General features: G+C 37.0%; 2 protein-coding genes across 2 annotated transcripts in view; one reads left to right on the plus strand and one right to left on the minus strand.

Annotated features, from left to right (window-relative positions):
- Positions 1 to 4,069: 4,069 nt before the first annotated feature.
- On the minus strand, positions 4,070 to 5,987 carry LOC116687600 (glutathione peroxidase 2-like). The gene is made up of 2 exons (XM_032513099.1): positions 5,464 to 5,987; positions 4,070 to 4,765 (listed from the first exon to the last, which is right to left on the minus strand). The coding sequence occupies exons 1-2, from the start codon at positions 5,692 to 5,694 to the stop codon at positions 4,415 to 4,417; spliced, it is 582 nt and encodes a 193-aa protein (XP_032368990.1). The 5' UTR covers positions 5,695 to 5,987; the 3' UTR covers positions 4,070 to 4,414.
- A 227-nt stretch (positions 5,988 to 6,214) lies between these two features.
- The window catches only part of tex264b (testis expressed 264, ER-phagy receptor b), a 33,302-nt gene continuing 25,054 nt past the window's right edge, over positions 6,215 to 14,462 (plus strand). The window contains exons 1-2 of the mRNA XM_032513097.1: positions 6,215 to 6,686; positions 12,365 to 12,586. Coding sequence (XP_032368988.1) covers positions 6,432 to 6,686; positions 12,365 to 12,586 — 477 coding nt within the window. The 5' untranslated portion in view covers positions 6,215 to 6,431. The remainder of the gene's footprint in view (positions 6,687 to 12,364; positions 12,587 to 14,462) is intronic.

Raw genomic sequence — 14,462 nt, forward strand, 5'->3', positions numbered from 1 at the left:
TCGCTGAGTCATTATAAATAATGTGTTATACTGTATTTGTTGTGTATCCACTTCGGAATATTGTTAATAGCGTATGCTGGCTACTGCTGACGTCAATTAAATGTCTGTGTCTTGGTCAAATCTCCGTCCTCGGCCTACGTTAACTTTATTCGGAGACCTTTTAAATTAGATTGTATTTGTTAGCTAACTAGCTAAACACTGACGTTATGACAAAATTTATATTGAATAACTTTACAGTTCTATATATAGATATATACACACACAGTTACATGCAAGAGAAAGAGATAGCAAAAAATATATATTTGCGAGTTTAAAAAAATATTTTGAGACAGATTTTACATTTTGAGAGGAAAAAAATATTAGTTTTTTTTCACACTGATACCAAAAAATATATATATTTGAGTTTAAAAAAGTATTTTGAGAGAGATTTTTTTTTGCAATTGGTATGAAAACTTTTTCTCTCAAATATTGTTTTTCTCATAAAATGCTTTTTTGCTGTCAGTGTGAAAACTTTTTCTGTCAAACTTTTTTCTCTCAGATTTTTTTTTTCTTCTCACATGTGATAAAGAAACAATTCTAGCTCCATAACACTATTTACTAGTGGCCCAGGACGTCTTCCCCTCCCTCTCTCTCCAAATACTGTAAATGTTGCCTTCAGATGGCTGTAAAGACAGTGAACAATAATAATAAAGACAGTCCCCAGAGTGAAAGAATCCCTTATTATAGTACTGTCATGGCAGACAAAGCTTACTCAGCCCAGCTGTCATTAAATTCTTCTACTGGTTGAAAAATCATGTAGAATAAAGTTATTGTTGCTGTAACAAAGCATTAACTCTTTACATATTACTAACCTAATTCATGTTTCTGTTGGTGCCATAACAGCATGTGCCATCTCATCAATGCATTGAATCAGATAGAAATTATAATATAGACAAGTTTTACTGGGAACTTTTGGGACAAAGGATTTTTTAACTGATTATGAGATACGGCATACAAAGTTTGCCATAGGGAAATGGGCTGAAAAGTGGATCAAATGTCAACTTCAGACGTTATCTGTCCTCTACCTCAAAGTTATCTTCATCTGAATAATCAGGGTTAGTCCTCCTGCTCTTATTACTTACCTTTTGTACACTAACATGCATTGTTATAGTAGAAAGTGAATATAGAATTATTTAAAATAATGTTAAAATACTAATGTGCTGCTACTGTGTCTAAGTTAATTTTAGTATCTAAAAGTGAAGATGGCAACCACAGTAATCCGCATCGTCAACCCAGAGGCCCCTGCACACCGTCAACAGTCCGTACTGATGGCGACTAAAGAGGCCCGTTGCTATCATGAGAAAAAGATGGTCTTCCATAAACCTCCACAGGAGCTGCTCTTCCAGGACAGCGCCCTGACACATGCAGAGAAGCTCCTTCCAGTAGAGGGCATCCCTGCACTGTCGCACCAGCTGTGCCTGGAACAGCTGGTAGTCCCTTTTGGCCGTTATGACACGGCACCCTTCCACTGGCTTGTTGCAAATGATGTGGGATACATGAAGTAGTAAGTTCATTATATTCAATACCATTGTTGGCTTTTCATTTTTTTTGATTGCATGTTTAAAATAAAAATCAGTTTACACAAAACTACTCTATTCAGTGTTTATTATTTATATATGCAAATGTTTTTTTTCATCATTTTAATTGCATGATGATGACGATGGTATTAAGTTATAGGTATGGTATAAGTACCAAAGATAACCCACAAAAAACTATTGATTCTACTTTTAAACTACCATTTTTTACGTACTTGTCACATAAAGCACACAATTTATTGTAAGCCAATCAGATTTGTCAATATTAAGTTATTAAAGCACATGTATGACATGTGCCTGCTAAAAACTGAAGATATATCTTAAAATATTACTTTAGGACTACTTTTTCTTTTTAAATCAAACTGAGTTCCAGCATGCGAGCAAACAGACCATATGCTCTATCATTGCAGTAGCTACACAGTGTGGTTCATACGTGTTTACAGGGAGGGAACAATGTGAAATCTCTCATTTCTGCAATGTTCACCCACTACCACACTACAAACGAGTGAGCACAACATCAATTAATTACACACATACGTGTGTGTTTGTGTGTGTGTGTGTATATATATATATATATATATATATGTGTGTGTGTAACTAATTGACGTGCTCACTCGTTTGTATATGTGTGTGTGTGTGGCGTGATTTGAAATTGTATTGTCTGTTATCTATCTATCTATATAGATAGATAGTATCCTAGGTCACAAGGGCAAATAGCAGTCAAAGCATTTGATTTACTACCTGATGTACCCTTCTGCTACACCTTCAACCTACTTTTAAAAAAAACATTTAAAGACCAGTTCCACTAGACCAAGATCTGTGTGCAGCAACAAGTTCCAAGTCCCAGGAGCAGCATACACAGAAGCCTTTCTTTTGCATTTCAAGATGGACGTTGAGGACATAGAGATAAAATAAGTCTTGCGAATATGTCCAAGAGTGGAGACAGGAGCCTCCAGCATTTTTCAGTTGGATAAATGTACATAGATATGAAGGAAGTATGAATTACAGTGGCTTGAATAAGTTTACACACCCATGCTACAGTTGATTAAAAAGAGGAATAAAAAAACATATTTTGGAAATTGATGTAAATGCCTTAATTAGGAAAAATCCAACCTTTAAGGGCACCCTTTTTCTTTGTGAATGAATAATGTGTTGTAAATAAATTAATTAAAAATTTAAAAAAATTAGGAAAATCCAACTTTAATGGACACTAATAAAGTTCCCTTGGCCTTTGGAATTAAAATAGCCCCCACCCCCCCACATCATCACATACCCTTCACCATACCTAGAGATGGGCATGGTTTTATGTCAGTTAGCCTAATAGCTGGTTTGATTTGCATTGAGATGTAATCTTATGAAAAGTTCCCCATGCCTATCCCAGGGAACTTTATCAGGATGCATAGTATCCTGATCCATGAAATAACTGGCCTTTAATAATAAAAATGTGCCTGCCCCTAGTGGTCCAGCTGGCAGCCCACTCACTCTGACATCTCTACATTTGAGCATGAATAGGTCCTGAGCATGTGTGTGTATTTCAGGCCTGTGTGTAGTGATTAGTAACAAACAGAGTGTACATTTTAATTTCCATACTGGGGATCAATAAACAATATAAATTATAAAACTAGAAAATTCTGCAGAAATTGTAACAGTGTGCCTAGTACTTGGTGCACATACTAATAGCAATAAAACTAAATCAAAAGTAATACAAGTTTTAACTCTTCAGAGATAGAACTTTTTAAAACCTGTTTAATACCTTTCTGTTTACCAGAAACAGCTACGAAGTAGTTAGCGCTAATCCAACCAGAGTCCATTTAAGAAAAAAATAGTACTTTTAGCGTGTATAGAGCCAACATATTTTCACATGTGAATCGGTAAAGTATGTGTTTATACCAACCAACACTAGAGTTGTCATGGTTGGAAAAGTGTACAGAAAACCAAAAATGTCTTTTCATAGTTTTATTTGGTGTCTGTTGAGTCTGAATGAAGTGTGCTTTTCGATACTAAAATGACTAGTTTGGTCATGGGTTTTATACACTTTCTAAAACATCTACAAGCAAAAATCCTATCCAGTGGGGGACCTTGGGACAATATGTTTACCGCCACCAAATTATTTTGCACCTACGTCGACGTACAAATTCAACTTTCACCACAACTAAATTTCTAATATTAAACTAGCTGAATTGAATCTTTCTTACTGGCCAAACTAGATTTTGTTCATGTAAACAAACATTATCAAGGAGCCTACTTTTAATACTTCAAAGTAAATGTGTTTTCACCTATAATAGTATGTTTGTTTGCAATCTGCAGAAATTTAAAAAAAAAAATATAAAATATGACTAACAGACTGAGTAACAGCTTCTTCCCCTATGTGCAATGCCTTTAAAAAAAAAAAAAAAAAAAAGTTTTTTCATTATTTATTTACTGCTGCTGCACTGACGGCCACCAACAGAATTCTGTTGTGTTCATACAATGACAATAAAGTATCTTGAATCTTAAAATGACAGTAGCATTTTGTATGCCATTATATTTTTATTTCTCCTCTTTTAGGTCTACCCAATGAAGATATTTGTGATATACACATGTGGCAGAATCAGTCTTTTACATGTTCATCAGAAACTCCCTTACCAAAAGGTTTCAAAGTGTTTCTTCATTTAGTAAACATGCTGAACAGCCATAGTATACTGCACTGGAAATATCACAAACTTAGGTAATGTTGCACTTGAGTTTGACAGTGAAGGTGAAAAAACATGATGAAATAATCAGAACAGATGATTTGTCTTTTTGGCCAGGCTAGTTATAAGTGATATCCCTTACAACCACCCAGCGTGTTGCAGCATACTTTACTTGACCTTCTTAAGTAGCTCTTTAATATCTGCCTCAATGTCAATGGTAAGGACATTTCTGCTGTAGCGCTTGTAAGGCTCCCCATCAGGACTGATCAGAAACTTCTCAAAGTTCCAGGACACGTCATTCCTACTGACAGGACTCCAAATTATGAACTTTGGATCAGTCATGAGAGCCATGGCATCATCACAGGGGAATGGAAGCTTCTCTTTCAGATATACAAACAAAGGGTGGGCATCCTTTCCGTTCACATCCACCTTCTCAAGGAGCTGAAACTGGGGTTCAAAGGCATTTCCTGGACGGACATACTTCAGAGACCTTAGGATTTCATCATTTTTGCAGTTCTCCTGTTATAAAAGAAGACAGAACATGAAATACATTACATATGGACTGCAATCAGGTTGATTAAGCATACATTAGTATTTCCATTTTATACTACTTCATATGTCTACTCCATGCTGCATTTTAAAAAGAAACATTCTACTTTTTACTCCCTATATTTACCTGACAGATGGTTACTTAGCTCCAGTACCATCTACAAAGGTACAATGTTATACCTTATCATTCATGTATTAGTATCCTAATAATAAAACACATTCTGCTGCTTATGAGTAGGCTACTTTTAGTTTTGATACTTTAAGTAGGCTGCACTTAGCTGATAATACTTATTTTATGGAAGTAACATTTTGGATGCAGGACCTTATTTAGTTACAATGGAGCATCTGTTGCGATAGTGCCATTTTTACTTAAAGAAAGGTTAAACTGTATAGCCTGAAGCCCAAGGGAAACGGTTTTAACTTAATCTTCAAGTCTAAAAGCAGACTGAAAAGACAAATGTCATTTACCAAGGACATCTTTCAAATTAAAAACGTCTTTCCTTCAAGTTATGCCATTAACAGTTTGGTTTTTGTTCTATAGTCCGATAATCAAAAAGCATTAGACCTAAATTTGAGCTTTAGGGAGACACATCATGTTCTAAAAATGTAATATCCTCCCATGGGTAAACAGTCGTTTATGTCAGCCACTAAAATCACACATGGCCTACCTGATGTCCAAACTGATTACAGGGCACACCCAGAATAACGAGTCCCTTTGCGGAGTAACTACTGTTGAGTTCGTTCATCTGAGTATAGTCCCTGGTTGTTGTTCCTCATAGAGACGCCACATTCTCAATGAGAACAACTTTCCCCTTTAGACAAGAGAAACTGAAGCTTTCTCCAGAAAGTAGTTTAGCTGTCAGGTCGTAAAACCTTCTCACTTTCCCAGCCATTCTCATGAATTCCGGATGTAGGCTATTATAACGTTAGCTACACATACAGGTTAGTCAACTTAAGAAGAAAAAAAGACGTTAAGTTCGTCTCAACAAGTTCCCTGGAAGGCCAGCCCTCATGTTTATAATGCACACTTCAACTTTGTTTTGGTCCAATACAGTGACGCCTATGCAATCACAAAAAAGTCAGATGACTTATGGCGATTCTTGGACTCAACGAATCAAGTAAGTAGCCTACCATGACGCCCCCGCATTATTAAAGGTCTATTACATTTGTTTCTAATCACTACTCAATAAAGTATTTGTATTTACTGTCTTGAGTTAACTGACTTGGAACTTCCATTCAAAATAAGTAATAAACATTAAAAAGTGGCATTACAAGTTGCACTTATCAAACATTTATCACATGACATATGCGAATATTAACTGTAGGCCTACACAAATCACTAGTCTACATCTGAATTATAAAAAATGTTAGACATGTTTTTTTTTTCTAACCCCCCCCCTTTAGTCGGCATAGATGGTACTTTCCAGGAAGTGGTGTGCAATGTGTATCTTTGGTGTTTTAAGCTTAAATTCATATTTATACATCCATGTTCATACAAGGAGCAATGGCAATTGAAAACGACCAAACGTTTTCTTAAAAATGTTCGACTGTTACAGGAAATTATAGCAACTGTGTTAAGGGTTCAGACGAAGTTAAATAACAGTAACGTTACCCGGTCCGCCGCTGTTAAGCTACCATGCCAGACTGGGTCAGTCTATGTGCGGTCATTAGCCTGTTGATAAGTCTTCTAACAGTAGCTGGTTACATTTTGTACTCGGGACTCCTCACAGACATTATCGTATCAACCGGCTCTCCTCCCGTAAAGAAGATTACATTCGCCTACAAATTCAAAGAAGGTCCGTACAAAAACTGCGGACAACTTTTTAAGGAGTCTCACAGTATTGGACCAAAGCTTTCATGTATCGGAGTATTTTATGATGACCCTAAAAAGGTAGCTAAACATTCATTACACAACACTTTTATACCAGATTATTTTACTTGTGTTTTCCCGCATTTTAGGTTACATTTTAGTTTAACAAAAAGGGCAGACTTGATAGAGTTATGAAGTCGACCGCTAGATGGCGATAACGCCGTTCTGTGATGAGACTAGTCTATGGATGAGACTGAAGTGGTCGAAGATGAATTACTTCTCAGCAGATAACAATTGATGTTTTGAACATTTCATTTACCCAGTTAAACATGTTTATATTCACAATAAATAAGTCACTTTAGTGGCATTTCATGCATTCTTGACATATCCTGTCTTCTTTCCACCTTTTCTCAGCCTTTTGGCACTGACTGCTTTTTGTGTTTTCCCTTAAGCAATGTCAGCACACCTGGGCAGGGTGTGATGCTTTTGAGGATTTATAGATGTAATGTCACAGATGTCATACAATATTATCCATGTGCATTTTTCATCTGAGAAGTAAACTAGAGCTTAATTTAAGCTCTAAGGGACCCCAACGTGTTTAATATTTAACAATAGAAAACATAAAACATTTTTAAGCAAAGCAATACACTATGGTCACTTGCTAACAATTTTAATCACAATAAAAAAATAGTTAAAAACTGATACAAAATGCAATTTCATGATATTGATCTTTCTTCACAGTATTACAATTGCTAAAGTAAAATGTGTGTTAAAATTGTGTTATTGTTTTGTGATGTGTTGAATGTTGGAGGGCCACAAAGCAAATTAGCAACTAGGGACTGCAACTACAGCTGTGCAGAGTTTTAGTGTAATGTATTTGAATTATCAAACATATTAACTCATCAAACAACTTTCCATGCAGGCTATGTTGAATTCACCCTTGACAGTCAGATGGCTAGGCATGGGCCGGTTACAGGTTTCAAGTTATACAAAGGTTTGAAGAAGTCAGGGTTTCAAAACCACTAAACCTTTTTATCATAAAATACCATTCGGTTCAATGGAAAAAAGACATTTCAAAATAATACATTTTAAATAGATTTTTGCCTGAAGGTTATTGTACCTTCAGAATCTCATACAGGTCCATGCCTTATAACTAGCTTGCCTTGTTCCATAAAGATCAAGGGTCAAAATGTGGAAGCTTACAACACGTATGTGAATGTGACAAAAAGTCTTGTTGTCTCTTTTGCTGCTAAAAACCCAATTGATGAGTTAAATCTCTTTGTGAGATGTTTTTCTACATTCCCAACCGTTCCTTGTTTGTTCTCCATCCATCCCAAAATCTCAGTGTCTAGAAGCAGCAGGGAATATTATTTACTAGATCTGTTTTCCTGATACATAATCCTGCTCACTCTCCGGGGTCTCCAAAATCCTGCAGTGCTAGTTCCCACATTTTAAAGCAAGTGCAGCATGAGTTGTTTTTTCAATAGGCTCTGCCCAAACAGAAGGAATGAGACAAGAAGTATCACTTTTTTAAAAGGTTAAGCAGTACAGTTTGTTGCAATGTGGGGGGTCTAGAGGTTCAGGTAGCATGGGTGGAAAACAGAAGATCTTTAGAAATTGGCCATAGCGTAAGATAATATTGAACGGAACTGTATAGCTGACTGTCATATATGACCTCCACTGGAGAATGCATTGGAAATATGGGACATATATGAGGCTAGATATCATGAAGATATTTTTAATATTGTAGTATTAAAAACTAAAAACCTTTATAGTTCAGAGCTGAAACAATGAATTAATAAACGCCATTTAATAAGCTTAAATTCCTGTCTTGTTTCAGCTACTCTAAAATGAAGAATAGATATATGCTTTTCTCTGTTTGATCTCAGTGTAAACTGAATATTTTTGCATGTTGGATTGTTGGTTGGATAAAACAAGCAGTGGCAACATGAGTTGGACATTTATCGTTGATTCTCTATCTCTGCAGACTGATCTTTTGAAATGGTGTTTGTATGACACGCCAATTTGTATGCCATTATTGTTGTGTTATGAAGACGCATACTTGCATTGTAGCGTGTTTATCAACGCCGTTTGACCTCCATTGACTTACATTACCTTGCGATAGTATGTGAATTTACACCGTAGCGAGTATGAAAGGGCGAAAATCCGCGTAAGAAGGGTGGTCGGGGTTTGTGGATGGGTGAAACACAGGACTTTCACCCAGGAGATCATGCTCAACAACCTGATGGAATCTAAACAGAGTTCAGTGATGGAGTCTTCAGCTCTGCTTCAAAACACTTTTGTTATGCTCATTCTCTTTTTCCCAAGCCAGCAATTAGGCTAGTAGTGGGTCCTAGTTCCTCTGCACAGTCACAGCCAAGTCCTGATCTAAGTTAAAATAATTGGCGTAATGATCTCAGCTCATTAGTGTCCGAGCCTCAGGATGCCATTCAGTCCCAGTGTTAGGAGCCCCAGAGACTGCTCTCAGATAGGAGGACTGGTATTTGGTGTCCAAAGTATTACACACTGTTCATTGATATTTGCAGTGAGAGAGATTTTCAAAAGTGCAGCTGACAGAGGATAAGTGTCAGCGTGGCTCTCTCATCCTCTGTTCTCGGTTTTCTCACTTTTACCTCCTTTTAATCACTTCCTCTGGAGAAACAAAAGACCTCAACAAGGACTTGAGTTGCTCCTCAGATGGTTGCCATGGATACAGGGCTGGAGCAGCTCTGTCTGTTCCTTCAAACGGCTAACACACATTCTGGGCCCCACTTACTAAACCTTTTTCCTCGACCAGCCTCTTCACAGTTTCAATGGCAGGGAGTTTCTGACCCATTCCTCCTACTTCACCTCTACCCTGCTGCTCTCTTCTCCATCCTCTCCAGTCTGTGTCCAACTTTGACAAACAGGGTAACCGGGGGGTGAACCATGTAGATTTCTGTCAAACTTGATATTCCGAGTAAGCGATCAGGGCTTGCGGTCCTTGAGACATAGATTGTCTAAATAAAAAGTGGTGTGACATGTGGAGTGGTGGAGAAATAACACACGTGTCTGCCCATCGTCAGGGACCCATGTTTGGCTCACAAAATGATAAAAGCTGTGGGCATGGCAGCTAAAGCAGGGGCCGGTCAGGAAATGTATATCAGCCTGAATGTTAGTCTTTGTGGTGAATGATGAAATAGTAGAAAATCTCTCTGATACTTGCTCTTTTTGAAAGTTGTAAAAAGCCTAGATGGAAAGTACTTTGTATGCGGATGATATGCTAGTTTGCCTTTCTTATTTTGTTGCCTTACCAAAGTCAAGTCAGCCCATGTGCAATAGAGACACAAACCCATTTCTTCAGTTGAATTTTGGAAACTTTGTTGCTTCAGATGAGCTGTCAGTGTATTGAAGAAACATCAAAAGAGAGCACCCTTGTGTTTTGATGAGTGCAGAGAAGCAAAACAAAGATTGCAGACAGAGGCTTGTGCTTTTTGCTCTGGTTCTTTGTTTTGGACTCATACGTGAAGCCCTGTGATGATTACTTTAATAAATCCAATTGGCTCAGACTCCCCACTGAGAGCCCCCAAACCATGTCAAAAATATCCTCATGTGTAAAGCCAACTAGATATTTAAAATTAATGTCTTTTGTACACAGTATATCTCAGTTGTGCATGCTCCACTGAGAACCTGACTGTAGTGACAGTCACTATTGATTATGGCGTGGTGAGTAGATGTTTATTTAGAGATTGCAGACATTTCATGGAGATTATCTCTTATCGTAATTATCATCATTTCATTAGCCAGTTACCATGCCACTTTCACGTGTTAGTAGACGTCAGCGCACGGGTCCACTACGTGACAAACCCTGAGCGTACCACGTCTGTGCATATTTCGATAGTGAAGAAATAGATAGAGACAACTAAACGGAACGAATAAGAAAAGCGGAAGAAAAGTTGTGTCCTGTTCTCTTTATTAATATAACCTTGTGTTGTGAACACTTGTTTTTATTTGTTATGAATCTATTTTGATGCGTTTCCATGTTTAAAAATATCAAAATTAATATCTATATTTCAATATTCATAATAACAATATCACATTTTGTCAGTATTGTGCAACTCTACCTTCAGGTCTTCACCGAGCATCCAAAGCGTTATGGTACTAGCAGGCATGCGGGTTACCGGTTTTGAAGGTAAACTGCGGTTTGAAAAAGTCACGGTTTCAAAACCACAAACTGTTCTGTCATACCGTTCCTAAGGTATGAGGTTTTTTTTATGAGTCTTCAAAGACAGAAAGTGCAGTTCAGAAATCCCTCTTCCTGCCAGTGTACAGTGTGTTTAAAAAAAAAAAATACATTGTGGTTAACATTTTTACCCTGACATTTAAAAAAATAATACATTTATAACTGTCATTGCAATGCTGTAATACTGTGAAAGTGAGATATTTTTGCTGAGGGTTATCATACCATCATAAACTATCTGGCCCTGCTTAGGTACTAGGTTCATGACACAAGTGTAGTTTCACTCTTGTCACTCTTTAAAATAAGTGCATCCTAAGTTCAACCAGGAGTTGTTTGTTGCGTCAAATGTGACAACAATGCCCTGAGTAAAGCTAGTGATAGCACAATAGAATCGGATTAAGAACTGATTCCATCGAATCTCACAAGATTATCATATCATGACTCAAAATCAGTCTAGCCAAGATTTAAGTCAGCTACACTATATTCATAATACTACTTAAAGATCATCTGCTGTTACTCTGCTGATACCAAACAAATCTTAGATCAGATATGTATGCAGATTCCCCATTGCTTGCAGTAGTTCTGTGGGCGTGTTTCAAACTTTTAATGTGCAGTTTTGTGAAAAATTAGCTTAGTTTGCAGTGCAGGGTGAACACCACACTTCCACCCATGACTGACCTTGCTTGTGGAGGAGTAGAGGAGAAAATAGGCATTCTCAGACACACTGGCTGTGCTAGAAGCGTAGCATTGGGTTTACAGACAAATTGGACCATTCCAGCTTATTTATTCCATGAACCTTCAGCGGTTCTCAGCACAGTGGGGAGAAAATCTTGGATGTCCCAGGAGTATTCATTTGTAAAAAGTGTCTCCCTTTTTTCTTTTTTAATGGGCACTGGGTTGCTCTGAATGGAGGAAAGAGCAATAATTGCTGCACTGCCAAATGCTCCCATTAGAGCGCTGATTAATGAGGATATTTTCTCCTTAAATTTGGCACCTGGCTGACATCAGTAAAATATTTTTATTTGCGCACAACCCATTGTTTTTTAATGCATGCTATAGCCTACTCATAAAATTACCTTACATTACACCCTAGTGTTCACGAATCATCCGTCTTCAGAGATGAGTACTTGAATAATATTGATGGTAGTTGACATTTTAGAATTTCTCCCCTTTTATTCAGGGAGACTCATTGCCAAGAGGAAATATGTAGGTTATGCTTTGTGCAAACAGTTCCTGCACAAAACAAGGAAAACTTTAGAAATTGTTCTGAAATAGCCAGATCTCATTTTGCACTTGAAAGCATTAATCTGTGTCAGGGCTGCTGTTGTTATATTAGAGGCCTCTGTATAATTATGGCATTTAGAATCACCGTAATGACAAAAAAGGGAAAGGTCAAATACTGCTAAGACAACAGAGTGTGGACACCTTTTCTATCTGATCTATCTAAACTATCTATCAGTCTATATTGTTTATAGGTTCTCTCCTAGCAATCTTTATTTATTTGTCTTTATTTATTTGTTCCTTTGATCCTTGTTTCTAGGTCCCGGGACCACAATGCCGCTATGCTGTCGGCAGTATTCTGAGCGAGGGGAAAAACCAGGCAGACGAGGAACTTTTGAAGAACTTTGAGACATCAGGCTTTAATGTCTTTTCCTTTCCAGAAGTCACACACGTGGTTGCTACGTCGTTCCCCCACAGGACACATTTGTCTGTCCTCCTGGGAGTAAGAAGAGTTTACCCACGGCTAGAGCACTACATCAAGGTATTATTCTTTTAACACTCTTTCTATCAATTTATCAATCAATATCAATCTATCAATAACTCAATCACTTAAAGTTTGTATGTCACTAAATATAATCTTGAAAATAACCTTTTTTTTTTTTAAATGATTTGTTTATTTAAATTTAAAGAAAAGGCAAATTTGCCCAATTTAGGAAAATATGATATAATGAAACTAATGACAATGAACATGCTGTATACATAATTGTTTCCCATGCTTGGACAGATGTTTTCTATGCATCAGGCATATTTTTTCAGGCAGCAAAAAGTTAAAATGTGTCTTGTGAAAAGCTGAGCTCGTCAATTGTTTTCTTTACATCCCCTGGTGGGCTGGGGAGGTGTTTGTTAGATAGTACAGCAGGAAGAGATTTATGATTGGAGATGAGATGGAGGCGTGGAGTGAACTTGAAGACAAAGGAGAAGAAAGAAAGAGAACAATTTGAGCCCCTATTAGCACTTTGTAATGAATGATCTCATCAAGGGATGCTGGGAAAGTGAGTCATTGCGATGAGCTGAGAGTTTTGTGGATATATAGTAGTTTAATTATGCAGTGTGCTGCAAACAGGTGGTAACACCACACGTTGTCTCAATCACTCTGCTTCTGCTGGAGGAATGTGTTTGTTTGTCCTGTCTGTCTGCCTCTACCATCTGCTTGGACGCTGTTTAAATCTGGCTCAGCTCCAGCGACACTTAGCCTGTCTGAGAGGTCAGCTTGCACAGCCATCAGGACATGAGTCCCCTTTATCAGCAATATTAAATCCTCTTCTGATCATTGTTTCCAGAGCCCGACCAATAAAGGATTTTTAAGACCAATACGAATATTTGGTTATTTAAAAATCCGATATTCCGATATATTGGCCGAAAAAAAAAAAAAGTAACAAAACAAACCCTAACATTTCCCTAATGTTAGTTATTTGTAGTCATTTAAGAGTTCTCACTAAAATAATATGATAATAATTTTTTTTATTGTCACAACAGAACAGAGGAACATCAAAATATGTTAAAGTTCTGATAAATAAAATATATAAAATACAAACTTAAGATATGGAACTTAAAGTCCTGTGAACAAAAACACGATAACAAAAAAAATAATCAGAGTGCCCTCTGGTGGACTTTCTGTTTGTTTGTTATCGGTCATTATAAATGCCGATACTGATAAATTGGGAAATGCCCAATGTCGGCCGATAATATCGGCCTGCCGAATATCGGTTGGGCTCTAATTGTTTCTACACTTTCTACATATAATTTAATTTTAATTTACTGGGTTGTCTCAACACTTACTGGTTGTAGTTAGCTGTAGTCCATATAATTGGAAGCATTACGATATTTTCGAATGAATGAATCCTCTCACAAAATCTTTAATGTGATACTTATTGAATCAGATAAAATAATAATGGCTACAGTTTGATGGTCTTTGATGCACTTTCTCTACTGTTGATACATAGATTGACATTTTAAAGTATATAGTATTTCTTCTGATATACTCAGCTGCCAGTTTGCTATGTTCAGAAAGTACGCAGAGCAGCCTTGCAATAAAGTGTACCTTCGTGTGTCTTTGAATCTGTTTTAGAGACAAATTGATTTCATTGTATGTTAATTTTGAAATAACAAAATATTTAAAAAAACTCAGTAAAAGGCTATTAAGCTCCACAAGCAGAACTTCAACTTACTATAACGTTTATATATTAGCTTTCTAAAACAGTTTCAGCAAAACTGAACTTTATAACTTTCATGAAGGAAGAATTCACTGTAGGCGGTTGTGTTAGACTTTCTTAGTTTGAGATGGTCAGAATACGCTCAAGGGTATACATGAAAGGGGAGAGAGAGGGGCAAATGACATGCAGCAAAGGGCCCCAGGT

The sequence above is a fragment of the Etheostoma spectabile genome, chromosome 4 (genome assembly GCF_008692095.1).
Source record: "Etheostoma spectabile isolate EspeVRDwgs_2016 chromosome 4, UIUC_Espe_1.0, whole genome shotgun sequence".
Taxonomy (NCBI): Eukaryota; Metazoa; Chordata; class Actinopteri; order Perciformes; family Percidae; genus Etheostoma; species Etheostoma spectabile.